The sequence below is a fragment of the Vicia villosa genome, linkage group LG2, assembly GCF_029867415.1.
Source record: "Vicia villosa cultivar HV-30 ecotype Madison, WI linkage group LG2, Vvil1.0, whole genome shotgun sequence".
In the NCBI taxonomy this organism is placed as follows: Eukaryota; Viridiplantae; Streptophyta; class Magnoliopsida; order Fabales; family Fabaceae; genus Vicia; species Vicia villosa.
The window spans coordinates 156,788,798-156,815,941 of record NC_081181.1 but is presented as its reverse complement, the minus strand read 5'-3'; the positions used below and the strand labels follow the sequence as shown (position 1 = coordinate 156,815,941).

At 35.8% G+C, this 27,144-nt stretch overlaps 1 protein-coding gene across 3 annotated transcripts; it reads left to right on the top strand.

Annotated features, from left to right (window-relative positions):
- Positions 1-1,587: 1,587 nt before the first annotated feature.
- On the top strand, positions 1,588-17,468 carry LOC131652651 (tetratricopeptide repeat protein SKI3-like). Of its 3 annotated transcripts, XM_058922580.1 has the most exons (22): positions 1,601-1,696; positions 1,785-1,850; positions 1,942-2,151; positions 2,234-2,356; positions 4,392-4,475; positions 4,553-4,603; positions 4,696-4,788; positions 5,963-6,103; positions 6,205-6,285; positions 6,482-6,729; positions 6,806-6,977; positions 10,104-10,219; positions 10,324-10,384; positions 10,628-10,693; positions 11,580-11,792; positions 11,877-11,928; positions 12,270-12,643; positions 12,754-12,845; positions 13,978-14,220; positions 14,457-15,100; positions 16,016-16,219; positions 16,526-17,468. In XM_058922580.1, the coding sequence occupies exons 1-22, from the start codon at positions 1,676-1,678 to the stop codon at positions 16,705-16,707; spliced, it is 3,537 nt and encodes a 1,178-aa protein (XP_058778563.1). In that variant the 5' UTR covers positions 1,601-1,675; the 3' UTR covers positions 16,708-17,468. The 3 variants fall into 3 exon arrangements, 2 of the variants coding, with proteins under 2 accessions (XP_058778564.1, XP_058778563.1); XR_009298749.1 differs by lacking the exon at positions 16,526-17,468 and having other exon boundaries at positions 1,600-1,696; positions 14,457-15,309; positions 16,016-16,149; XM_058922581.1 differs by lacking the exons at positions 14,457-15,100; positions 16,016-16,219; positions 16,526-17,468 and having other exon boundaries at positions 1,588-1,696; positions 13,928-14,166.
- The last annotated feature ends 9,676 nt before the right edge of the window (positions 17,469-27,144 follow it).

Sequence of the window (27,144 nt, the reverse complement as noted above, 5' to 3'; positions counted from 1 at the left end):
ACCAAACATAATAACCCCTCACCTTAGATTATTAGCCGAATTAATTCCCTTTTCGAATTCCTACGGTTGACCTTCTCTCTCCTTCTCCTTTTCTTGCCTTAACTCTCTCTTCTTTCACGTTTTCTCCAATTCTACGTCGAAGGGATAATTCTCCTATTTTTCTCCTTTTTACCTAGTCAACATTAGGGCCCTCATTATGAACTTCCTCATTTTGCCCTTACTAACTTATCTCACAATATATCTTATTTTATTTAATTAAATAATAACAATGCTAATTAGATTATTTTATATTATTATTCTAATCAACACCTTAATCCAACTACCCCACACACATCAACATGAATATCATTAATAAATCACCCTGACTCATATAATCACATCAAAACATCAAATAATAATTTAAATAATTAAATCAAAATATCGGGTGTTACAAAAAAACTCGGGTGCATGTGGTACAATAGACTAAGTGAATATTTATTTAAAGAAGGCTATGAGAATAATCCTATTTGTCCTTGTGTTTTTATAAGAAAAACAATATCCGGATTTGTAATAATTGATGTTTATGTTGATGATTTAAATATCATTGGGACTACTAAAGAAATCAAAGAAGCGGAAAATTATTTAAGGAAAGAATTTGAAATGAAAGATTTAGAAAAAACCAGATTCTGCCTTGGTTTACATATTGAGTATACTAAAAATGGTATATTAGTACATCAATCAAATTATACAGAAAGAGTATTGAAAATGTTCAACATGAACAAGACAAATCCTTTGAGTAGTCCAATGATGGATAAAACACTTAATATTGAAAAAGATCCTTCTAGGACTAAGGAAAAGAATGAAGAGGATCTTGTCTCGGATGTGCCATACTTAGTGCCATTGAGGCACTCATGTACCTTGCTAACTATACAAGACCCGATATAGTTTTTGCTTGATTATACATATGCATGATATTAGTCAGATCCACATAATGCTAAATCACAAACTGTATATATATATATATATATATATATATATATATATATATATATATATATATATATATATATATATATATATATATATGGTAACACTGCAATATTATGGAGATCGCAAAAGCAAACACTTGTAGCAACTTCTTCAAATCATGTTGAAGTAATTACCCTTCATGAAGCAAGCAAATAATGTAGATGGTTACGATCGGTAACTCGACATATCCAAGGAGCACATGATTTACCAATTGATAATAATCCAACAATTTTGTACAAAGAGAATGCTACATGTGTTACTCAGATGAAAGAAGATTACATAAAAAGTGACCGAACCAGGCATATCCCTTCGAAGTTTGTCTCATTCACACAAGAACTTGAAAGAAACAAAGAGGTTATTTATGTTATGTTGAGGGGAGCATAATATTGTACTAACTTGCACTATTACCTCTACAATGCTATAAATAACATACTATGAGTTTATGTAAAAATGCAACAATTATCCAAGTAAAATAAATTACTCCCACACTCTCTACAACATCTCTATTTTTATAGCTTCGGATTTTTCTTAACAAAATTTACTTAATTTAATTTAAAAAAAAAAGCTCAAAAAAATACTATTAAGATGTGAAAAGGTGATCTTGATATTACTTGTATGTTGGGTTTAAAGCTCAGTGTTCTCCAGTCAAGACCTAAGCCCTCTTACCATGGCCTCTCAAACCCCCACAGTACGTTCCCACTTCTTCTATCATTACACTTCTTCCTCTTTCTGCGGTGCAATGTCTCCACCTCTCTCACCAATCGTTCTTCTTGCAGGATGAAGAAGATCTCTTCCGACGCTTGCAGGATTCCCCAGACGACGCCTCTCTGCATTTCGACATTGTCTGCATTTCACCCCTTCTTTACTTTTCTTTTCTCCCGTTAATTCACTTCTAATCAATTATATTAACATACATGATGGATGATGATTTAGGGTTTACTGTTATGGAATAAAGAACATGAAGAAGATGCAAAGGAAAAAGCTACTCAGCATTTTATTCTATCGGCCAAATTAAACCCTAAAAACGGTGAATCTTTCAAATATCTCGGCCATTATTATCGATGTGTTTCGCTTGATGCTCAGAGAGCTCTCAAGTGTTACCAGCGAGCAGTTGCTATCGATCCTGATGATTACGAGTCTGGGGTATGTAAAGTGATCCAGTTATTTATCTTCTTTTCTGCTCCATTTTAATGGCTCTTCACTATGATGAATGCTTTCCTACCAGGAAGCTCTGTGTGATTTGCTTGACCAAGAAGGAAAGGACAGTTTGGAGGTTGCAGTATGCCTTGAAGCTTCTGAAATGTCACCACGGGCTTTTTGGGCTTTCCGTAGATTGGGTTTCCTGCTGGTTAGTTTTTTCAATTTCTTATGCTTCTCTTCCATTTGTTAAGGTGGAATCGCAGAATACACTTTCTTTTTCTGTATGTATATTGCAAGAAACAATTAACAAAAATGGGATTGTGAGAAAAATTAAGAGAATGTTCGGAGTAAAAATGGAGAGAATGGTTTGCACTGTATTGCTTCATATTTCATTAACTGATTACAAGAGTTCATTTAGTATTTTAGACTAAGGATCCAAGCTAGAACATTTCAGTTTCAGTACATCAACAAATGGAATATTCATTCCATATTCTTGAAGGTAGGAAGACAATGGACTTTGTCAAACACCCGCAAAATAGTTACCATATTTGCAATACTCTGTGGTAGGTGGTATGGATACCGTACACGTTACGTTTCCTTTTCTAAGTAGTGGTACTCGAGGGTATACATAGTGGGTACGCACGCTATCCATACGATATCATGATGATAAATTGAAATCACACTAATTCCACCTTTAAAAAAAAGGCTTTCCTGAACCGCAAATTATTTTTCTATAACAAAAAGTACAGGGGGTGGGGGGATTTGGAAACACCAGAGAACCTAATTTGCGAGGGAACAGGGTGGAGTCTTGGGAGGCAAAGTTTTTGGAGGAACAAAGAAGAGCAACAAGAGCTGTGACGATAGTAGGTCAAGGCATAATGGTGTTGAGACACATTTTTGAGCTAGGAAGATTGGTCAAGTGAATGTGACTAGTGCGTGACTTTGAGACTGCTACAGTGGCGTCAGATTTGCTGGCTAGTCATCAATGATAGCGAGTGTTTCGGATCCTTGTTTTGTCTTTTAAGGATAATTGGCTCACTTGATTTTATTGTTGTGATACCATATAAGAAACACAATTAACAAAAATGAGAATAAGAGGACATTTAAGATAATTGATTTGAAGTGAATTGCTTCAAATTTCGTTTATCAATATTCAAAATTATGCTTAGAATAATCTGTAATTATTCTTGTCATTATTTTGCATTTATTGCTTTAAGTCTATTTAAAGAGACCCTGTTGTGTAGTTGCAGTTGAAATACACGGTTTCCACCATATGTCTCTCTTAAGTTCTTTCTAGGAGAGTCTCATGACTTTGTTCCTAGGCTGCAAAAAATACCTTATCTATCCTAATGACTAAAGTAGAGTCCCAGAGCATGGTTGAATAGATTCAGTTCAGTTCTTGAGGATTTTAGCATGGTTCGCTAATTCGCAATAAATTCAACCATTTGGTGTTTGACAGACATTCCTCTACTAACCTATGCATTTATCTTGTTGTTTATGTGGATGACATAATTTACATTGTTATTATTGAAGTTGTCCGGAGTGATATTCAGGATTTCAAGCTACATTTGTTTCTACTACACTTCTAAAAACCAAGGACTTAGATTATATTAGTGAGAGTTATTCCTCACTTTGCGAGTTAGTTTTATAGGGTTAAGTTAGGCCCTACCCAACTCTAAAACAAAAATTAATAGTAAATATCTCGTCAAATTAGACACCCCCTTCAATAACATTTGGTGTTTGAGAAACATTCCTCTACTAACTTACGCATATATCTTTTTTGTTTATGTGGATAACATTATTATTATTGGAGTTGGCCGGAGTTGTATTCTGTATCCTAAACGGCATTTGTTTTACACATCCAACATCCAAGGGCTCAAGTACTTTTTGTGAGGTTAAGTTAGCCGCAACTCAAGCTCTACGATTATATAATTGGAGTTATTCCTCAATCCTCACTGTGCAAGCTAGTTTCATAGGGTTGAGTAAGTCCTACCCAACTTTAAAACAAAATATAATAGTAAATATTGTCCAATCAAACACTTTCTTAAAGAACATTTGCTAATTTATGGTCCTAGTTAACAAATGCATTCTGCAGCAAGTACTTTTAATATGAAACCAGATCAAATACTTTCATTTTTGAATTTGTAGAAATTTTGCTGACAATCTGATTATATCCGGATTTAATCTCTATTGTTATTACATTCGGTTGATACCTGCCATTAATTTCTTATATAACTTAATAGGTTCATCAAAAGAAATGGTCTGAAGCTGTTCAGAGCCTCCAACATGCTATACGAGGCTATCCTACTTGTGCTGATTTGTGGGAAGTAATATCACCACTCTTTCCTTCATTATGTTTCCATTCTCATAGATTTTTTTAATAAATATTTTAAAAAATTGTTAGGCTCTGGGACTTGCTTATCAGCGGCTGGGCAGGTTTACTGCAGCTGTAAAGGTACCTCTCTGCTTAGATTTCTTTTATATTTAAGAATTGATGATTAGATAATTGATCCCTCGACTACTGTTTTACTTTGGATTATCCATTAGTCTTATGGCCGCGCAATCGAGTTGGATAATAAGATGGTCTTTGCTTTGGTTGAAAGTGGAAATATCTCGTTGACACTTGGTCAATTTAAAAAGGTACATTCTGCTAATTATTAGTTGTTATCTTGATATCTTTCTTGTACACAATTCTTGTTCTCAGCGCTTCTCTTTATTCCTTACATTTATTTTCTTTTAGTGTGTTGCAGTGATGGTAGTATGATGATTGAAAGTATTTGATATGATCATATTTTAAGGAGCTTAAAACATTGATTGAAGAGAGCATTTATTTGGGAAACATTAGTTAATTTATGAGAGTTAGGTTTTTATGAATAAAAAGTGATTTCTATTGGATAAGTTAGGTCCATCCAATCCATTAAATGAACTAATAAATGTCCATTAAAATGGACTAATAGATGTCCATTAAAATGGATAATGAGGAGTTGATTTTTAAAAAACTTATGGATCCAAATTCGTAGACGACAGATGGTTTAATTTTTTATCCCTTCATTATTATCTAGTCCAACATTCATCTGTTCCATCCATTGGCCACTCTTCTTGAGTATAAAAGAAAACTACTTCAAAATTGGACTATGTTTGGTTCAAAACTAAGTCAAAGCAGATTCTAAATATTAAATGTTTTGACAAGATAGTTTGGTAAGTTTTTTTGACTCAGAATCACCCATGTAATCACCATATCCTGTGCAGTAATCCAGTTTCGCTGCTGTCATTGTGTATTGCTGTAGCCCCGGCTTCTCCTATCTCTTTGCAAACAATCACTGAGAAACTCGATAATAAACATTTTCCTTCTCTAGAAATAGCAAGTTGACCCACTCCTCGAGACACAATTGCATAATTTCCTTGTTAATCTTCTAATTCCTTAATTCTTCATTGAAAGTGACCGTGGTTCAGGATACATCAATCTTTACTATCTAGAGAGCCATATATGGCTTAAAACAGGTATCAAGAGTTTGGTTTAAGAGGCTAAGCTGAAGGCTATTCTGCTGGTTCTAGGGTTTAAATCAAATTGGCGCGATCTTTTGCTTTTCATTTAACTAATTATGCTCACATTGTTTATCTACTTGGTTTTTGTAGTTCATATTATATTATAGTCACATGCAATTTGTCTCAGTTTTTTCAGTACTCAATTTCAAATTACACTGATGAACCAACTATATACACCTCCTTTGTATGATGTTGTTTGATTAGTGTCTATCTGTTTCTGTACATTAAAGAAATATGTAAAATTGCTTCCTTGCCTTTCTTCATGAAGGGGGTTGAACAATTTCAACAAGCTTTGGAGATTTTGCCAGATTGTGTGCCTGCGCAATTTGGACTTGCTTTGGGGCTGCTTAGTTTGGCAAAAGATTGCATTAGCATAGGAGCATATCAGTGGGGAGCTTCATTGTTAGAGGTTTTTTCTCTTTTGTTCTTTTTAATAAATGTACAACATTTGTTATTTAGTTGAACTCCATTTTGGCAACATTTAGTTAAACCCCGTTGAACTGATTGCAGGAAGCATCCGAGGTTGCCAGAGAGAGTGCTCGTTCTTTCACGAATATCTCATGTATTTGGAAACTACATGCAGATATTCAGGTATCATTTTCTTTTTCAGTTTTCAAAGGTTTCCATTGTTTAAGAAAATGATTTATTTTCGGTATTATTGGCTGAAGTAGTGCTTAAATATGTCAATAAGTTGGTATTACAACTTGGAGTTTTCTTCACTGCTATTTTTAGGTATTATTTGTTGCTCATGTATTATTATATGCTATTTTATTTTGATCTATGGTAGCTTGCATATGCAAGATGTAATCCTTGGATTGAGGAGGTCCAACAATTGGAATCTAATAAGGAAGCCTTCAGTGCTTCTATCAATTCTTGGAGGAAGACCTGCTTTTTGGCTGCAGGACGTGCTAAATTTTCATACCAACGAGCTTTACACTTGTCTCCATGGCAAGCAAACATCTACAGTGACATTGCAGTAACTTCAGATCTTATTACCTCATTAAGCAAAAATTACACACAAGACTCAAGTGCACGGTATGATCTATGTAATTTGATTATTTTTAATGATCTTTTCGACCATTGTGCTCCTTCAACTTAGTTGTTTCAGCAGGCAGCTAGCAGAAAAAATGTCTATTGGAGCCTTGCTACTTGAGGGTCACAATTATGAGTTCTGGGTGGCATTGGGGTGTTTGTCTAATCATAATGAACTAAATCAGCATGCCTTGATCCGAGGACTGCAGTTAAATGTTTCTCTAGCTGTTGCTTGGGGATATCTTGGGAAGGTACTGTCTCATGACATCAGTAAACAGTAAAAATCCAACTGGGTAGCCATTTGTTGTAAAGTAATGTATATAGAACTCTTTTCACATAATAGCTTGTATATTCCTACAATATTATTATTTTCTTTATTAGGACTGATTTAGAAATTTGCATAAGCCTGTAAATCACCTATTATTCGAACTGTTATTTCTGATTGGTAAAGAATTAGAATAAAAATCTTGCCAAAGAATTGTGTGAATAATATTTGGAGGTTTGGACTATTATTCTTTCATCTCTTTCATATTGATATTAGAGCTCCTGTTTTGAGAGTCTTTGCTCCGCTGTCATAGCATTCATTGCTGACCCATCTTGCAAACCTAGATTTTATCGCATGACCTGTTTTTCTGTGTTTTCCCCCATAACCGTACTTTTTCCTGTGTTTTTCGGCAAAGACAATACATGCAGAACCCAGCAGAAGCCCTGGATAGGTTTGAAGTCTTTGACTGGCCAACCTCAGAAGTACTGTTACCGAAAACTGCAGTATCCATCTGCTGACATGTGCCACCTTAGGTGCTGCTGTTTATACCAAAATGGTCCATATCTGGTCGTTGAAATTTCTTATCTTCATTTCAGGCACTAATAGGCATAGCTTATGGTTGTATGTCCATGCTCCAGATGTCTAGTCTTAGACGTGATGGGATGAGTTAAAGAGTCCCACATGGAATTCGCCTGATCATATGTTTATAAGTGGAGGAAATCCCCACCTTACAAGTCTATTTTGTAAGGTTGAGTTAGACCCGACCACAATTTGACGAATAGTTACCATCAATAACCTTGGTTGGTTAATTTGTTCCTAAAATTAAGGGATCTTGACAACGATATTGTTTCTCTTGTATTACCTGTGCAATTCTTTGAAAGTAATACTAGAAATTTAGATTCAATAAAATTGGTAGAAAATTTAGATCCCAAGGTGGGGAGGGAGTGGGGTATCCTTATGACAGTTAAGAGGGGAGAATTAGCGGTGTTCTTGTAGAAGATATTAGAATATTCTCTATTTATTATTAAGATTTGGTTTGTTTTATTTAAGATTTGTTTTGTTTTATTTATTGTTGCTTATATTGCGCCCTAATTTAAGGAGCTGACATTATGTATTTCTCTAGTGAAATAAACTTAGTTGACCATAATATTTTCAACGCTCATAAGCCGCACAATTAGTTTGTGGAAGACTCTCACTAGTTTATCCTATGTATAAATCCTCTATGACTGACAACCATCCTACTGGTGGTACAAGACACTCTCCAACCAAAAGCGTAGGAGGAAGGAAGGAGCCGTAGTGGTGGTGTTGGAGGACCCAACGCAAGCAACACTTGCGTTAGAGGAGGAGAATTTATGCCATTCACCAAATTTCTCACAAATTTAGGCTTCACCCATAGACTCATCTGTCCACATACTGACCATCAAAATGGTGTGCTAGAATGCAAACATAAACATATTGTTGACCCTGGCCTCACCTTACTCAGTCACGCCTCCCTTCCCCTTAGGTGTGTTTGGGCTATATGCAAAGCCAAAAAGATCAAAACTTTCTCCACAAGGAGGAAAGTTGATTGTACTTGTTTATATTGAAGTCATTATTGTTACATAAGATGATTTGACTTAGAGAGAGCTGCTCACGGAGAAGTTATCAGCAAAGTTTGAAAGGAAGGACTTTGGGCAACTATAGTATTTTTTTGGAATTGAGGTGGCCTCCTCAAAGCAAGAAATCTTTATCTCTTAGAGAAAGTATGTGCTTGATATTTTGTAGGGAACAAGCAAGCTTGAATGCAAATCTGCAGGTGTTCTCCCTGAGCAAATCTCAAAATATGTATGAAGATGAAGGTGTCAAAGCTGACAAGATCCTATATTCGAAATTAGTGGAAAAGTTGATTTACTTGGCACAATCTAGGCCATATTTGACTTATGCAGTTAGTGTGGACAAACCAATTCATGCATGACCCGAGGGTGAGACATTTGCGAGCTTTAGACCGTGTTCTACAATATCTTAAAGCCACATCAGGGAGATTTTTAAAAAAGGTAGAAGCCTAGGCAACTATAAAAGCATAATAATATACAGGTGCAAATTACGCAGGTTTAGCGAGTGATAGATCTACTTCAGGCTATTGTGCTCTCATGTATGGGAATTTTCTTGTTTGGAGGAGTGAGAAGCAAAGTGTAGCAGCTCGTTCAACCGCTGATGCGTGATGTAGAGCTTCGGTACAAGGAATTTGTGAGCTACTGTGGATGAAAATTGTACTACAAGATTTGAAGATGAAGTGTGAAGGTCCTATGAAGTTGTTGTGACAGTTTATCAACCAATAATATTGCTCATAATCCTATTCAACCTGACAAAACAAAACATATTGCAATAGACTGACATTTCATTAGAGAGAAGCTAGATAGTGGATTGATAACCACAACCTACATTTCTTCAAGGCATTGGCTTCCAGATGTATTAACGAAGAGATTACTGACAGAACGTTTAAACCAACTTGCTTCCAAGCTGACAATGATAGATATCTATTCACCAACTTGAGGGGGAGTGTTGTAAATAATGTATATTTGAATTATTGGTAATACTTGTGTTCGGCCAGTAATCAGGTCCATTAGGTTTAGAATAGTCTATTAAATTGGATTATTGCATGCAGTTTATTCACATCTTTGAAATATATCAGACTTCTTTTTTTACAATATTGTATTTATAGCTTTTAAAAGATTAATATTTGTAACTCAGCATTTTCTTACTTATTTGTGATCGTCATTTATTAGGATTAGTCTGACTAGCTTGACCTTTCACTCGTTGAATAATATTTAGTATTCTTTTCTCATACATTTCCTTTATTAGGATAGAGTCCTTTGTGCCTATATATTAGCACTCCATCTATAAATTTAATAAGTGAAATACAATTGTTCTCTATTCTTTTCAAGTGATTCACCGTAACACCATCCATTTCTTCCAATGTACACCATAGATACAAGTGGTTGTCTATCATAATTTAGCTCGGTAACATGACAATTTTGCACCTCTGAATTAATGTTGTGATGTTCATCATCTTACGAAAGACATCGCAATTTCTTTATGTGGAGATTTCAGCTTGGTTTTGTCTAAATTTCAGTTGTATCTTAAAGCGGATGAAAAGCAATTGGCAAGGCAAGTATTTGATCGTGCGCGAAGTATCGATCCCAGCCTTGCATTGCCATGGGCAAGCATGTCTGCTGAGTCTTATGTGAGGTAGTATTCTAGTGTCATTTATCTTGACATACTCATGTAGCATGTACATGTTAATTTAGTCTATTAGTTTACTAGTTTTCTAACTACATGCTATCTTTATGTAGTAAGGAGTCTGCACCAGACGAGGCATTTGAAAGCTGTTCCCGAGCTGTGCAGATAATGCCTGTAATTTACTAATTTCTATGACTTAACATGCAATAAGCTGGAAACGTGTTTGTATTTTCCCCTACTGTCGATGTTTGCTATTTATTTATCACCACCCTTAATTTTAGCCAAATATCAATATATCAAGAATTTTCCTCTCAATACCTGTTTTATAGCTTTATATGGCACACATTATTTTAGGCAAATAATTTTCTCTGGCATAGAATATTTCCTGATTTGAATTATTTGTTGGTTACTGTGCAGTTAGCTGAATTCCAAATTGGGCTAACTAAGCTTGCTTTGCTGAGTGGCCATCTTGCATCTTCACAGGTTAGATTATATGGTTGATTAATGATTTTTGGTGCTGATCACACATTTTCTTTTGCCTCTTATTAGTTTGCGATGACTGAGAAGAAACTGAGAAATTGTGGGAAAGTTTGCTCTGAATTTTGTTCTGTATTTTCTGATTTAACCTCTGGTTATAGTGGAATATCCAACACTACAGTTATAACTAAACTGACTAATGATAGTGATAGTTGTAGTCAGCAGCTATGACCTCTACAAGATTGTAGTCAAACTAATGTTCAGATACAAACTTAGTGAGTTTGAGCTATACATCCTGCATTACATAATTACTGGGAAAGGGGACACACTCTGCTCTTGGAACTTGGCTGGGTGTCATAGATTTGATGTGGATGTCTTTCTAGTGGCAAATGGCCATTGATCTTAACGTGGCACATTAATAACAGTCAGCTGTTTTCTTTTGCTATGTCCAATTGTCCAATTCCATCTGTTTATTTCAGGCATACATGTTGAATTGGACCGTGACCAAGAGTTATGGTGTTCAAGTAGTAGACAGTAGGTTGGAAAGGATACTGAAAGCTTTGAAAGGAGTCTGTAGCCCTGAGTTTCTGTTTTTGCTTGAGCCAAACTTGTATATTCCACAGGAGCATTTTGCAAACTGTATCACAACAGAACTAATTCTAGATCTTGTAGAACCTCTTCCTTAACCTTAGAAAATCCTCTCAAAAAGGGCTCATAGAACCTGCATTAGTGTGTACTGTACTCCCTGTTTCTCAATAAATTGAATCCTAGAGACCAAACTATAATGAGTTTAAGATGTATAATCTGCACTAAATGATGCTCCTTATTACACCTCTTAAGTAACAACTGACTACCTTGAATATCATGCTGATGCCGCATCTAACTGTCACAGGTTTTTGGAGCTATTCAGCAGGCTGTGCAGCATTCCCCTCACTATCCTGAATCCCATAACTTACACGGACTGGTATGTGAGGCTCGAAAAGATTACAAGTCTGCTGCTACATTTTATAGGTTAGCACGCCATGCAGTTAGCATTGGCTCAGAGAGTAATCAAAACTCACATATCAGGGATATTTCTATCAATTTGGCTAGATCACTTTCCAAGGTAGATATACTAGGCATCTTAGTCCTATTTATTTTATAAAATCCTGTGATTATGTTCGTTAACTCGATACTTTTTTTTATTTAGGCAGGGAATGCCGCTGATGCTTTGCAGGAATGTGAAAATTTGAACAAAGAAGGTTTGGGTTCAAAGTTTATAATTTCATTGTTTAGAGTCACTATATTTAATTTTTTTTTTTTCAAAATTGTAAAGCTTATTGCTGGTTGAATGTTACTAAAATTATCCCCGTTCTGTCCAAGTTTTCTAACTGATTTTTGCTCATAATTCCTGAGAATGAATGAATCATGAAGTAAATTAAAGCTGTGTATTAATTCCGCATGTAAAGCATGTGAGTTGAGCATGCTATACTTGTGTTATGGCCTGTGTTATTTGCATAAACATTTTTTATTGAGGATTGTGTAAAAAATCATTTTAATTTTTGTCATCCTCTTAACACCTTTCTATGGTATGTGGTTCAAGGGCTGCTTGATGAAGAAGGTTTCCAAGTGTATGCTTTCTCGTTATGGCAACACGGTGAATATGATTTGGCTCTCTCTGTAGCTGGGAGTCTTGCTTCAAATCTTTCTTCTATGAAAAAAGCATCTGTGGCGTCATCCATTTGTTTTATCAGTAGATTAGTGTACTTCATATGTGGACTGGATGCAGTCATCACTAGCATTATCAAGATGCCAAAAGAGCTATTTCAGAGTTCAAAAGTTAGTTTTGTTCTGTCAGCTATCAATGCTCTTGATGGACAAAACCGTCTTGGATTGGTTGTCTCAAGTACCCGGCATTTTCTCAAATATCAAGAAGAAATTTCTAGGATGCAATTTTTAATAGCGCTTGGGAAATTGGTATTTTTTCAGCCTCTTGATCTTGATTCCTCCTGTCTCCTCAATTTCCCCATAAAAAATGTTTTAAAATGTAGACGAGATGTAAAAATGTAATGGTATGATTTTGACAGGTGAAAAATGGATCTGATTGCCTTGACATTAGAAGTGGAATTGCCTACCTCAGGAAAGCACTGCACATGTTTCCTAACTGTAATTTGATGAGGTAGATTTTTATGAGAAGATTCGTACACAATAATAGTAATTTGATTTAACCGATTTTAAGTTTATCAAAGTGTCTCCCCTAATACGATTTCACATTATTTATATCTAACCAATCCCCTTCCAGTCCCTTCTAAGTTCTAACTAATCTAGTAATTGAGTAACTAACAAAACAGTTGTCCTTATTCTGCACTAATGATAGATCCTAAAGTAATAAAGTGAAAAATCATTGATAGGATCTAAATATGATGTAATTGAATAACCTTGTACTCCAATATATAGTACTTCATTAGGTCAAGTACTAGTTTAATGATAGGTGAACTCTTCAGTTAGTTAGTTTGATGTACGATCAGGCTATATTGTATGTGTAAATAAAAGGAAGAACATTAAAGAGAGCATCTTGTTATTTGAAAGAGTTAAGGCCTTTGACCAGGGAGGTGAAGGTTCGCAACTCACTATAACAGTGTTTTTTGTTCACCCTTTTTCTGTCTAATATATTTCAGTTTATAACTGTATCAATTAGTATCAAACTCTTCTCTTGGAGCTGTGGGGATTGGTCTTGAAAATGATTCCAACATTTGATGAAAGGAGGTTTATTGGGGCCTGATCAAGATAGGGCTATAATTTGGGGCTAGGGGAGTATCAGAGGTGATAAAGTTACCGTAAGTTGTGACACTAAAAAAATGTTATGGACGAATAATTTAAAAGGAGAAGCTTGATTAATTCTAATGGCTTGTGTTTAGACTCGTTCCTAATCCTAAGAGTGGTATCAGGTATGGTGTACTGTTTCAGATAGATTTGTTGTATCTTGGGAAATAATACTTTCCTTTAGTTTCTCTTGTAAATTGTGTTCATCTTTTTTAGAAATTAGGTTGGGCCTAGCTCGACTCTACAAAACCGGCTTGGGATACCCCCACTTAAAAACATATGTTTATGCCATCTCTCTGTACTTACTGAAGCGTATTAAAAAGTTTTATCTTTTATTTTCATACTTGATAATACCTTACCTTCCAAGTGTTAGGAAAGTTTTGTTGGTCGGTAACCTCTGCCCCAAAATTTTACCTGTGCATTTTTCGATGTTGCCAGCTTTGTGGAGTTTGCTAACATCCTATCTGTTGCACATTTCACCGGGACAGGAATCTTCTGGGCTATCTCTTGCTATTTAGTGAAGAGCTAAACAATGATCATATGGCAACTAGGTGTTGTAATATGGACAATCCTGATATGTCTGATCAAGAAGGTTTAAAATCAGCCTATGATATTCACGGCGCTGGAGCAGTTGCTTGCTATGCCACCGGCAACAACAATCCAAAGTTTACTTTTCCAACTTGTTCAAAGAAGTGTTCCAGTCATCCACGAGCTATCAAATCCCTGCAGAAGTACTACTTTTATTTCCCTTGTAACTGCCCAGAAATTTGATCCCATTTTGTTATTGTTTAAAATTCCTTCGCTAGGCTATGAATATATCACTGCTAGGTCAGATTGTCTTTTATTTAAATCAGAAAAATAAACATTCTTTTTCTATGATTGTAGAGCTTTCTATTTAAAGATATCGAAGCACTATTATTCCCTTGACAAGGATAATCATTTTATATTTCTCGCCTCAAAATTGCAGATACATTCATCAGAAACCATGGAATCATGATGCCCGCTACTTGCTTGTTCTTAACTATCTTCAGAAGGCACGTGAACAAAGATTTCCTCAACATCTCTGTCGTACACTAAATCGTCTAATTCAAGCTGCCCTTTCAAATGAATTGTATAGCAAAACAGAAATGAACTATCAATATAGGCACTTCCAACTTCTACTTTGTGCTTCTGAGATCAGTTTACAATGTGGGAATCACACGAGCTGTATTGCTGATGCTAAAAAGGCTTCTCAACTTGCGCTTCCTGATAATTATTTATTCTTTGCACATCTACTATTGTGCCGTTTGTATGCCATGAAAGATGATCATCTAAATTTTCGGAAAGAATATGCAAGGTGTTTGGAGCTCAGGACAGATTGTCATATTGGTTGGATCTGTCTCAAACTTATGGAATGCCAATACGAACTGGAGATCGATTCAAATGCCATAGACTTGAGCTTCGAAGAATGCATTAAAAGGGATGGAAATTCATGGAATATGTGGATGGCTGTATATAACTTAGTGAGAGGAGTGAATTTGTTGCAAAAAAGGGATTTAGTCTCAGCCGAAGAGTTTATGGCACAGGCTTGTTCATTGGCGGGTTTTGAAAGCTGCCTTTTTCTATGTCATGGTACGTATTTGCGAGAAAGCTGACAGTCATTTCTAAAAGGTGTTTATCTACCAACCGTTAGTTGGTCTAGTGGTGATTGGCGCTAGACTTGGTATGGAGGACTACGGTTCGATCCCCCGCAACTGCGATCGGAAGGGGGCTGAAACCACTTGATGCCAAAACTGACCCCCGAACCGGACTAAACCGGTGGTGATAAACCAAAAAAAAAGGTGTTTATCTATAGAATATTCTGAATTTCTTAGTTAGTTATAAAGAGGTTGATCACCTATATATAGGTGACCTTAACCAGCACAACCTGAGTTATCCTGCACTAAATGCTGAGCTGACAGTAACTAACTGCCCAGCTGGCATAACTAACTTCTAAACACTGTAGCTTGTCATGCAAGCTACTGGTATTTTACAATCTGAAACTCTGGCAGACTAACTGATACAAATCAGTTTCAACTAAGTGATACTCAATTCTCTTAGGGTGAGCGCTTCAAAAAGCTCTCGCTTGAATTCTACATAGTATCACGTTACCACTTGAAATTTGAAATACTTGGTGAATTACTTCAATTTGAATTGTAGACCAAGAAATTGGCACCGAAGTTAACAATAAGGTTTTTTAGAGGATAATAAGAGATGTTAAGGGTATGTTAATATTTATATTATGGAAAAATTTATCTGATATTTCATGAGCATACGGTATGATAATTATTCTTATGTCCTGTCTTACAAGTATTTATTGACAAGTATTTTTGTCATTAGCTAATTTATTGCCCTCAAGTCCCAAAAATTATTTTATTAGAATAAAATCCATTGATCGTTTTTTTTTTGTGTGAATCAATTGGCAGTATCTCTGGATCCTTTTTGCTCTCATTTTTGCAATTTTTTATATCAATATCCATTGGATTATACTGTTTTATTTTAAATCAGGTGCCATCTGTATGGAGCTTGTCAGGCTGCATAAAAGTCCTCACTTCTTATCACGGGCCGTTAAGAGCCTTACCAAAGTTCACGAGCTTTCCCCGATTCCCGTGCCTTTTGCCTCAATATTATTAGCGCAAGCAGAAGGAAGCCTTGGTTCTAAGGAGAGATGGGACAGAACCCTCCGTCTTGAATGGTATAATTGGTCACCAGGTTCGATTTCTATGCTTTTTTTTTTCTTTCTGAAAATTATAATTTTTAAGTTGTGAAGAACAGAACTATAAAAGAGTGTCATTATAATTGCATATTGGGGCTGCGATGTGGGGTTATTCGTATCAACCAATTCAATTAATCAAACTGTTAACTTGGTTGTAAGGTTGAGTTGGAATTTTTATTTATTTATCAGCGGACTTCCGACAGATGAGCAGAATAACATGCAATAATGGATATTTGGTTTTTTAGTATTCAATAATTGCTAACCTCTGTATGAAACTATGAATGTCTGCTTCTTTTGTGTAGAAATGAGGCCTGCAGAGCTCTACTTTCAAATGCATTTGCTTGCAAGAGAGTTGAAAGTTGGGCTGAACTCTAAATCAAGCACGGAGTCCTCTCAAAGTCCTCACAGATGGGTTATTCGAGCAATACACATGAACCCTTCTTGCATGCGATATTGGAGGGTTTTACAGAAGCTTATGGAATAATCTTGAAAACAGGAGGAGCAAGTTTCAGGTTCTGGAGTGATCGGCGTCTGTATATGTTTCATATCTTTGACCAAAGAAAGAGTTAATTGATAACAGATTGATAGCGATATAAGACCGATAAAAGACCACTTGCCTATTAAATTAACTGGTTACTTGTCAGCAAATGAATCTTGCAGATGTCTGTAAATATTTGTGGATTAATCATGCAAGCATGTTAACCTAGCACTGGATGTACAATGTAATTTCTGTAGTAATATTCCATTTCTAAATTCACATATGATAATTGTTTGCAACTTAAAATACAAAAGCATTAAAACTTCTCGAGTACACAAGATGGACATTACCAAGATATTTATTTAAATCACGTTTCTCTTCCCACATATGTTTTGAACAATACTGAGTTTTACAGTCACTGAACTTTCATGTCCAAGGTGCACCTAGTGGATCTTTTTGCGAAGGCTGTTAAGGTGCCTAACTCAAAGAAATCCTAATTAATACAGGCTAAGCATGGTTAAGAAAATCTGTATGTTATATCTCTTTTCTCTTATTTTCCTATCCTCTTGTTCCCCTATGCATATAAAACCGTAACTCTATGTGCATTAAGAGTAGAAACAATTCCTTTTTTTCCATCGCATAAATAGAAAGCAAAATCTAGCCTCCTCATTGCCGTTGTAGAAATTGCTCCTCCTTTGGATACAATCACTGTTATCCTAGCATTTTTCTTGTAATAACTATGTACTTTCATCAATGACGACTACCAATCTTCCTCGAGTGAGTTTCTATTCAATTGTTGTGATTCTATTTTGCTTACATTTTTTCATTCTTTTTTTTTTTTCTTTGTGTTTGTGTGTTTCTCGAAGGATTTGATAAATTGATAAATATATATTAATATTATAGTATATGTTAATAATAGATTAAATCATGAATGACATTTTTTTTTGAATTTGAGAGTCTTTAGAGAGAAAGTATAAGAGGATGACTAACCTTATTGTCGTCTAGGTTTTGGAGAGTATCTTAATTGTCTGATGCTACAAGATTCAAATGGCTAAATGATAGGGGGCACGAGTTTCTCATTGGACCTAATTAAATGATTTCACCTATCATTGTCCACTTAAACACAAAAGTCAATCAAACATTCTATAATTGCTAAAAAAAGAGTACATATGTGTAGTAACCCTGCGCTGATAGAGGTTGCTAGAGGCTATAGAGTTTATGGTGGTTAGGGAAAATTTACGGTGAGGAAAAATTGTATTTCATGGGTGTTGGGGAAAATTTACGGTGAGGAAAAACTGTATTTCATGTATTTCAAGGGTGTTTTATATGGGATTAGTTATTACAGTACATTAGGAACTAATAACATGTATCATTAGATGAGTTAGTTAGCTATGCTCTAGTCTCTAGTTATTAAGTTGTAACTAACACAATGCTTAGTTGTCATTGTAAATTTAGCATTAAGAGCATATTAGTATTTCTATAAATTCTAATTATGTAACTAACTTTACTAATTCAATTACATTCAATACAACATATTCATTCTTTTCTCTCAATTATGCAGTCTTTCTCTTTTTCTAATATGGTATAATGAGCTTATGATCCACCATACCCATGGCTTCCATCGCAAGGTGGAAATCCTTCGCAAACAGTTGATGCTTCTCCTTGAATAACGCGTTCAAAACGTTTGCTCAACAGATCAACATCAAACTTGACAACGCGAATCACCTCTCCTGGAAATAGCAGGTTGAATGAATCATCAGAATTCCCAAGTTGCATCTCATTCCAGTAAGCCACTTTACAAGAGACAATCAAGTCTACTTTGAGTTTTACCCTGATATTTACCATGTAAAATCACAAGCTACATATAATGTTCTATTGCAAGGAGCACTTGGAAAGGATGGGCTTTATTCCTTTGGTTCTCTACAAGCATCTTCTCCTCAAACTATTAAGCATTCTACACCTATTGTTTATGCGTTCACTAGTAATACATCACAATAAGCTGATTTGAATTCTTGTGTAAATAAACTTGCCAATACCTTAGGGCCATCTTTGTATGCTCAATATCATAATATATTGGATCATCCTCATCATGAGGTACTCAAATCTATTTTATCAAGATGTTACATTCCTATTCCCACTTAATTAAAGCTTGATCTTTATAATGCTTGCTGCCTTGACAATGTTCACAGATTGCCATCCTCTCATTCTACTACAATTTACCATGCTCCTTTTGATTTGGTGTTTGTTGATGTATGGGGACCTGCACCCATGGTGTCCTCATGTGGATACAAATATCTAGTAACATGTGTTAACGCATTTACTAAATACACATGGACATTCCTACTTAAGCTCAAGTCAGAAGTATTTTCAGTATTCACTAACTTTATTGCATATGTTAACACTCATTTTAAATGCCAAATCAAAATTACAAAGCAAGGTACTATTCACAAATTGACTTGCCCAACACTCACCATCACAATGGTTCACTATATATAAAACATATACATGTGGTTGAGACTGGTCTCACCCTTTTAGCTTAAGCTTATCTCCCTTTGAAGTTTTGCGATCAAGAATTCCTAGCAACAACCTATCTTATTCATAGAATGCCAATTATAATTTAGACATGAACTCACCTTATCTAACTCTACATCATATTGAACCAGATCACAAGTTTCTAAAAGTATTTGGTTGTGCTTGTTATCCCAACATCAGACCTTATAATCCATATAAATTTGTGTATCACTCCAAAGAATGTTTATTATTGGGATACTCATCTCATCACAAATGGTACTAGTGTTTACCTTCTAATGGAAATATTTGTATCTCTAAAGATGTAATCTTCAATGATATCAAATTTCCATAGATCACCATGTTTCCTTCAACTTCAATGGCATCTACACCCATAACTCATGCGACAATTCCTATTCCATTATCCTTCTCAACCTTTAATACCTCCCCCATTCCTACCTCATCAACCACAAATAGCTATACATAAGTTAACACTCCTCTTAGAATTCACTCAAGCTCCTCTCAAGGTAAAAACTAGTCTTTAAATTCCTTGCCTTACCCTATTTTAATACATGATGGTCCTGATGCCTTAACTCCTAACTCTATTTTAGTACCTGAGAGATCTAACTCTATACCTAACTAATTTGCTAGCTTGCCTTCTCCCATGTCTCCAGCCTCTACAAAGCACACTAGTAACACCCTGTATTCCTCTGATACACCCGCTTTATGATCACTAAGGCTAAGGATGGGATAGTCCAACATAAACTCCATCTTACACTTCTTCTCACAGAACTTGAACCTACCTCATACAAAAATACACTCAAAGATCCTAAGTGGCTTGAGGCCATGAAAGTTAAGCATATAACCTTAATAACAACAACATTTGGACTATAACATTATTTCCACCTAACAGAAGAACCATTGAGTGCAAGTGGATTTTAAAGATTAAGTAGAATCCTGATGGATCTATTCTGAAATACAAAGCCATGCTTGCGGCTAAAGAGTTTCACCAAGTGCAAGGTTTTGATTTTCAATACTTTTTCTCCTATTGTGAAACCTGTTACAATCAAGATTATTTAAACTCTAGCCAACTATAGATAGTGGCATATCACTAAATTAGATATGAATAATGCCTTCCTAGATGGCATATTAGCATAATAAGTGCATATGCAGCAACCACCAGACTTTCTTAACACTGACTCATCACTGGTGTGAAAAATCACAAGGCCATTTATGGTCTGAGGCAGGCACCCAGGGACTGTTTTGAAAGACCAACTTATACACTTCATAACTTTTGATTTCACACAAGAAATGATCCATCACTTTTCACACCCAACGAGCCCACTCACACTACATTCAAGCTTGTGCATGTTGATGACATCATTGTTACAGGAAACTAGGTACTATTGTCTACTTGTTAGGTATTGAGATACCACATCTCTCAAATGGAGCTCTTTTTCTCTCTCAAGCCAAATATATTAGAGACCTCTTAGCTAAAGATAACATGAGTGATGAGAAGATTTTTCCTACAACCATGGTGTATAATCTCAAGTTAACAAGACCGGGCTCTGATTATCTTTCAAACCCTATGTGGTAGAGGCATTACAATAGGCCATAATTACCTGACCAAAAATTATCTACTTAATAAACAAAGCTTGCCAAATTCTGCCTCAATCTATCCAGAGCCATTGGGCTGATGTGAAAATATTTTCGAGAGATCTAAGAGGGACCTTGCATCGTGGTCTGCATCTTTTTCTAGCAAGTATTGCTACCTTTATGTATATCACTGCCTTTTCTATTGATGACTGAGGGTATGACCTAGATGATAGGAAGTCAACATCAAGATCATGCATCTTTCTTGGTACCAATTTAGTGTCTTGGTGTCCCAAGAAGCAAACTTTGGTTGCTAAGTCAAGTACATAAGTTGCATACATAAGCCTAGCCAATAGAACAGTAGAGGTTTTTTGGGTTCAATCTCTACTTGCATAGCATAAAGTTGGCACTCTAACACCAGTTCTCCATTATGATAATTTAAAAAAAATTGCTCTCTCTCTCTCTCTCTCTCTCTCTCTCTCTCTCTCTCTCTCTCTCTCTCTCTCTCTCTCTCTCTCTCTCTCTCTCTCTCTCTCTCTCTCTCTCTCTCTCACACTCACACACACAATCCCGTACTTCATGCAAAAACTAAGCACATGGAGTTGGATATTTTATTTCTAAGGGAAAAAGTCATCAACAAGACTTTTTATGTCAAGCACATTCCAAAAAATCTGCAAAATTCCGATCTCCTAACTAAACCTTTGTTTGCATTAAGGTTTTTAGCCCTTAGGGATCAACTCAGAGTAGTATATAAATCTACTTTGCATTAAAAAGGATTGGCTTCACTAAGAAGACCTCTCAATTTTAAGGGGGAGATTAGAGTATATTATAAATTAATTTACATGTATAACTTGATGAGTTAGTTAGCTACGCTTTAGTTATTAAGCTGTTAGCTTTAGTTATTAAGTTGTAACTAACTCAATGCTTAGTTGTCATTATAAACTAAGCATTAGAAGAATATATGTATTTCACGAGGGTGAGAAGCTCTGTATTTGGGGTATTTTCTATGAATAATGGATTGTCCCTCTCAACCGTAAAGTTGAAATATTTAAAGAGGTCTATGGATCTGGATTTGGTGGATCCTAAGAAATAGTAACCACTTCACCTTGACTAGAGAACTTGTTGACTGCCCACTTCTTAGGGAATCATGGTCATGACTTTTTCTATGCGGGGTTATAGACTGTGTACTGTAACCATCCATATTTCCCCTCTGGGCGAGCCACCTACTGAGCATGAATTATTCATAGGCAACATATTGTAGGGCTGGTTCCCGATGAGGGTTGATCTCGTATCACCCTATTCTGGATCTTTATAAATATATCACTACACAGTCCCTTAAGCACAAGGGCTTTCAAAAGGTGAAATGATTAAGCTCATCCTCCACATAGCTTTAATCCATTCATTCCTTTCGGTTGATTCCTGTGGTTAGGGGTTAGTCCCTCAGCTAGGGGTGAGTTCCTCGATTAGGGGCGATGTTGTTAGTAAAAGGTGAGTCCATAAGTAAGGGATACGTCCCTCAATAAAGGGAAAGTCCTTCAGTAAGGGAAGAGTCCCTCAATAAAACACGAGTCATCAAGCCCTTGTTAAGTGTCTCTTGTCTAGCTAGTGTGTCAGTTGAGGGATATCATACATCAGTTAAATGATTTTTATAGACATCAAAACGTCGGTTAATTATGGAGACTCGATCGTTTAGTGGGAAAGAAGCATGTGTGGCATTTAATGCTGCTCATGATGATTTTTTTTGGGAAAAACAATCTAGTTTCTTTCCTTACATGTGTCCTTATCGTGTGAAACCCCTTCCACTTCTTGCAGCAATTGTGCTACTAGGCAAGTAAATTGCTTGTGCTATTCGTTTTTACTTATAAAGGGCCCTGTTTTGCTTTTCAACAAGACATTTTCCTTTCACTTTTAGAATTTCTGCTTGTTAAATCAGGGAAGTTTCATAGGTGCGATAATGTTTCTCTGACCTTTAAGCCAAGATATGAGAGGGGAAATTACGGGTTTCCTTTAGCTCTCAAGGATCAAAGTACTACAACTTTTTAACCCTTTCCCTTTCAACAAAAAATGATGTCCAAGAAGAATGCTAATCATGTCCATGTTCAAGATATCATATCCTTTTATTATAACGAGGGTAGGATTATGGATTTCGTTAAGTTCTTAAGGATCAAATTACTACAAATTTTAACCTTTTCCCTTTAATAAAAAATTGATGGCCAAGAAGAATGCTAATCATGTCCATGTTCGAGACATTGTATTCTTATATTCTAACTCAAACAGGATCACGTGGTTCTGTTGGAATATTGGGTTCTCAAGTACATGGCACGAGGATGATGCAACCTTTGAGTTCTGTTCGTAAACGGAAAATGCTAACATGACAAATTTTGGTGGTTTATCTTCCTCTTATTTTTACATGCATCTCACTGTCATTCATGAATTAAGGGTTTTAATACCTTCTATGCCTTTTGAAGATGACTTTCTGAAGACTGCTTATGTCACCCTCCCAAATCATGCCTAATATTTGAAGCATCATTAGGGCCTTTGAGAACACATATTGTCATGTGGGAATCCTCCCCACCGTCAAAAAAATTCATTTCTTTTTATGGTGTAGAGATCATCCTCGTATATGGTTGGTTAATTCTACAATTTTTGGTGTTTGTTGGAATCCCGTGCAGAGTCTTATAAGGATTGGAAAGATAGACTTGTGTGGGTTAGAGGACAGGATGACACTTCTATGGTGATCACGGAGGCGACTGGTGCTTAACACTTTCCTTTGTCGTGGACAACAAGTCGCTACTCATCAAAGGAATAGACTCCACCGACCTTTCTCCCTTTGAGTGAGAGGTAATATAGGTAGTGTGATGCTTCCTGCTTATGAGCTCTCGTACTTGAACACCCTGCTTATGAGGTAATATAGGTGGATTGATAAAGATGAAAACATATTATTATGGTATATAGAGATAACTAATTTGAACAAGGAGACAATTACTTCTGTTTGATTTTTAGTTGTTTGTGTCCACTACCACTGATTTATGAAGTATGATGAATAAAATGGTACATCTTGATGGAACCTGTACTTTCTGGTCTTTTTACTTCCATATAGTCAATTATAGATCTCAATATTGAATTCCAGTTATTTCAAAGACTTAATTGTTTTATTTAAGAAATTTTCATTTTATATTTCTCTGCAACATATTATAGAGTTAGTCTCGTATCGCCATATTCTGGATCTTTATAAATATATCACTACACAGTCCCTTAAGCACAAGGGCTTGCAAAAGGTGAAATGATTAAGCTCATCTTCCACATAGCTTTAATACATTCATTCCTTTCGATTGATTCCTATGGTTAGCGGTTAGTCCCTTAGTTAGGGGTAAATCCCCCGGCTAGGGGTAAGTCCCTCGATTAGGGGCGATGTTATTAGTAAGGGATAAGCCCCTCAATAAAGGGCAAGTTCTTCAGTAAGGAAATAGTCCCTCAATAAAAGACGAGTCATCAAAGCCCTTGTCAAGTGTCTCTTGTCTAGCTAGTGTGTCAGCTGAGGGATATCAAACATCAGTTAAATGATTTTTATAGACATTTAAACGCCAATCAATTATGGAAACTCAATCGTTTAGTGGGAAAGAAGCATGTGTGGCATTTAATGCTGCTCATGATGATTTTTTTTTGGAAAAAACAATCTAGCTTCTTTCCTTACACGTGTCCTTGACGTGTGAAACCCCTTCCACTTCTTGCAGCAGTTGTGCTACTAGGCAAGTATATTGCTTGTGCTATTGGTTTTTACTGATAAAAAGCTCTGTTTTGCTTTTCAAAAAGACATTTTCCTTTCCCTTTTATAATTTCTGCTTGTTTAATCAGGGAAGTTTCATAGGTGCGACAATGTTTCTTTGACCTTTAAGCCAAGATATGAGAGGGGAAGATTACGGGTTTCGTTTAGCTCTCAAGGATCAAAGTACTACAACTTTTTAACCTCTTCCCTTTCAACAAAAATTTATGGCCAAGAAGAATGTTACTCATGTCCATGTTCGAGATATCATGTCCTTATATTCTAATGAGGGTAGGATTATGGGTTTCGTTAAGTTCTTAAGGATCAGAGTACTACAACTTTTAGCCTCTTTCCTTTAATAAAAAATTGATGGCCAAGAAGAATGCTAATCATGTCCATGTTCAAGACATTGTATCCTTATATTCTAACTTAAACAGGATCACGAGGTTTTGTTAGAATGTTGGGTTCTTAAGTACAGGGCACAAATATGATGCAACCTTTGAGCTCTGTTCATAAACGGAAAGTGCTAACATGACAACTTTTGGTGGTTTATCTTCCCCTTATTTTTACATGCATCTCCCTGTCATTCATGAATTCAGGATTTTAATACCTTTTATGCCTTTTGAAGATGACTTTTTGAAGACTGCTTATGTCACCCTCCCAGATCATGCCTAATATTTGGAGCATCATTAGAGCCTTTGAGAACATCTATTGTCATGTGGGTATCCTCTCCACCGTCAAGAAATTCATTTCTTTTTTTTGTGTAGAGATCATCCTCGTATATGGTTGGTTAACTCTACACTTTTTGCTTGATAGGTGTTTGTTGGAATCCCGTGCAGAGCCTTATAAGGATTGGAAAGATAGACTTGTGTGGGTTAGAGGACAAGATGACACTTCTATGGTGATCACAGAGGCGACGAGTGTTTATCGCTTTCATTTGTCGTGGACAAAAAATCCTCTACTCATCAAAGGAATAGACTTCATCGACCTTTGTCCCTTTGAGCGAGGGGTAATATAAGTAGTGTGTTGCTTCTTGCTTATGAGCTCTCGTACTTTAATCACCCTGGGTTGAGAAGATGTCGACATGATATAGAAGTACCATGATAAACTTCATGGTATGGATGTAACCTTCTTACTGACTCTCTTCCTTTTTGCTTTATACATTTTGACGATTTCGTTTGTAGAGGACATGTCTAAAATCTCACTTGTTGAGAGGAGAGAGCGCTTGGCTCGAATGCACAATGAACAATGATTCACAATCATCTCTTTTGATTACCCTAAAGATTTGATGGCTGCTAGTAGAAAGAGGCAGGGCAAGACATCTTGTGATGACGATGTTTGCCCTAACATTTAATATGAAGACTAACATATGTTTTGGTGTACAAATGAGTAAGAAGAAAACATCCACGTGTAAATTTGAGAGAGGTTTCCCGACTATAGAAGTGAGGATTAAAGATTTTATTGTGGGTGAAGTGGTCAAATATGAGAAAACATGTTCCAATAGTTAACATACTTTCATACAATTAATATCTGACACTTTTGACTTTCTAACACTTAAAACTATTAAAAATTTAAAGATTCATACATAACAATATCGTATTTCCTAAGAAAATAAACATGATATTTAAAAAGATTGTTTTGTCCTTAAAAAAAGTAGCTGCAAATTTTTTAACAATTTTCTTTATATTAATATTAATCTATAATTTTTATTAATAAATATATAGATTATTATATTAAAGTTGGACAGAGTATTAGACTTTGTTTGGCAAGTCATATTTTGAGCTTATAACTTATAAGCTCGTATGATAATAAAAGACTTGTTTGGTAACAGTCTTTTCATCACGAGCTTATAGTTTATTTTACTAGTTTATAGCTTATTTTTCAGACGCTATTTTAAATAGCATTTTAGCTTTTTGTCATGTGGGTATCCTCTCCACCGTCAAAAAATTCATTTCTTTTTATGGTGTAGAGATCATCCTCGTATATAGTTGGTTAACTATACACTTTTTGCTTGATAGGTGTATGTTGGAATCCCGTGCAGAGCCTTGTAAGGATTGGAAAGATAGACTTATGTGGGTTAGAGGACAAGATGACACTTCTACGGTGATCCCAAAGGCGACGGGTGTTTATCGCTTTCATTTGTCGTGGACAACAAATCCTCTACTCATCATGGGAATAGACTTCATCGATCTTTCTCCCTTTGAGCGAGAGGTAATATAGGTAGTGTGATGCTTCATGCTTATGAGCTCTCGTACTTGAACACCCTGGGTTGAGAAGATGTCGACATGATATAGAAGTACCATGATAAACTTTATGGTATGGACGTAACCTTCTTACTGACTCTCTTCCTTTTTGCTTTTTACATTTTGACGATTTTGTTTTGTAGAGGACATGTCTAGAATCTCACTTGTTGAGAGGAGAGAGCGCTTGGCTCGAATGCACAATGAACAATACATCACACGATCATCTCTCTTGATTACCCTAGAGATTTGATGGCTGCTAGTAGAAAGAGGTAGGGCGAGACATCTCGAGATGACGATGCTTGACCTAACATTTAATATTAAGACTAACATATGTTT

Bases quoted from the DNA above. Each gene is read 5' to 3' on its own strand.
- LOC131652651 (XM_058922580.1), top strand. From the start codon at position 1,676: ATGGCCTCTCAAACCCCCACA. The intron at 1,697-1,784 runs GTACGTTCCCAC...TTCTTCTTGCAG, and splicing joins TGGCCTCTCAAACCCCCACA to GATGAAGAAGATCTCTTCCG. The intron at 12,846-13,977 runs GTAGATTTTTAT...TCACCGGGACAG, and splicing joins CCTAACTGTAATTTGATGAG to GAATCTTCTGGGCTATCTCT.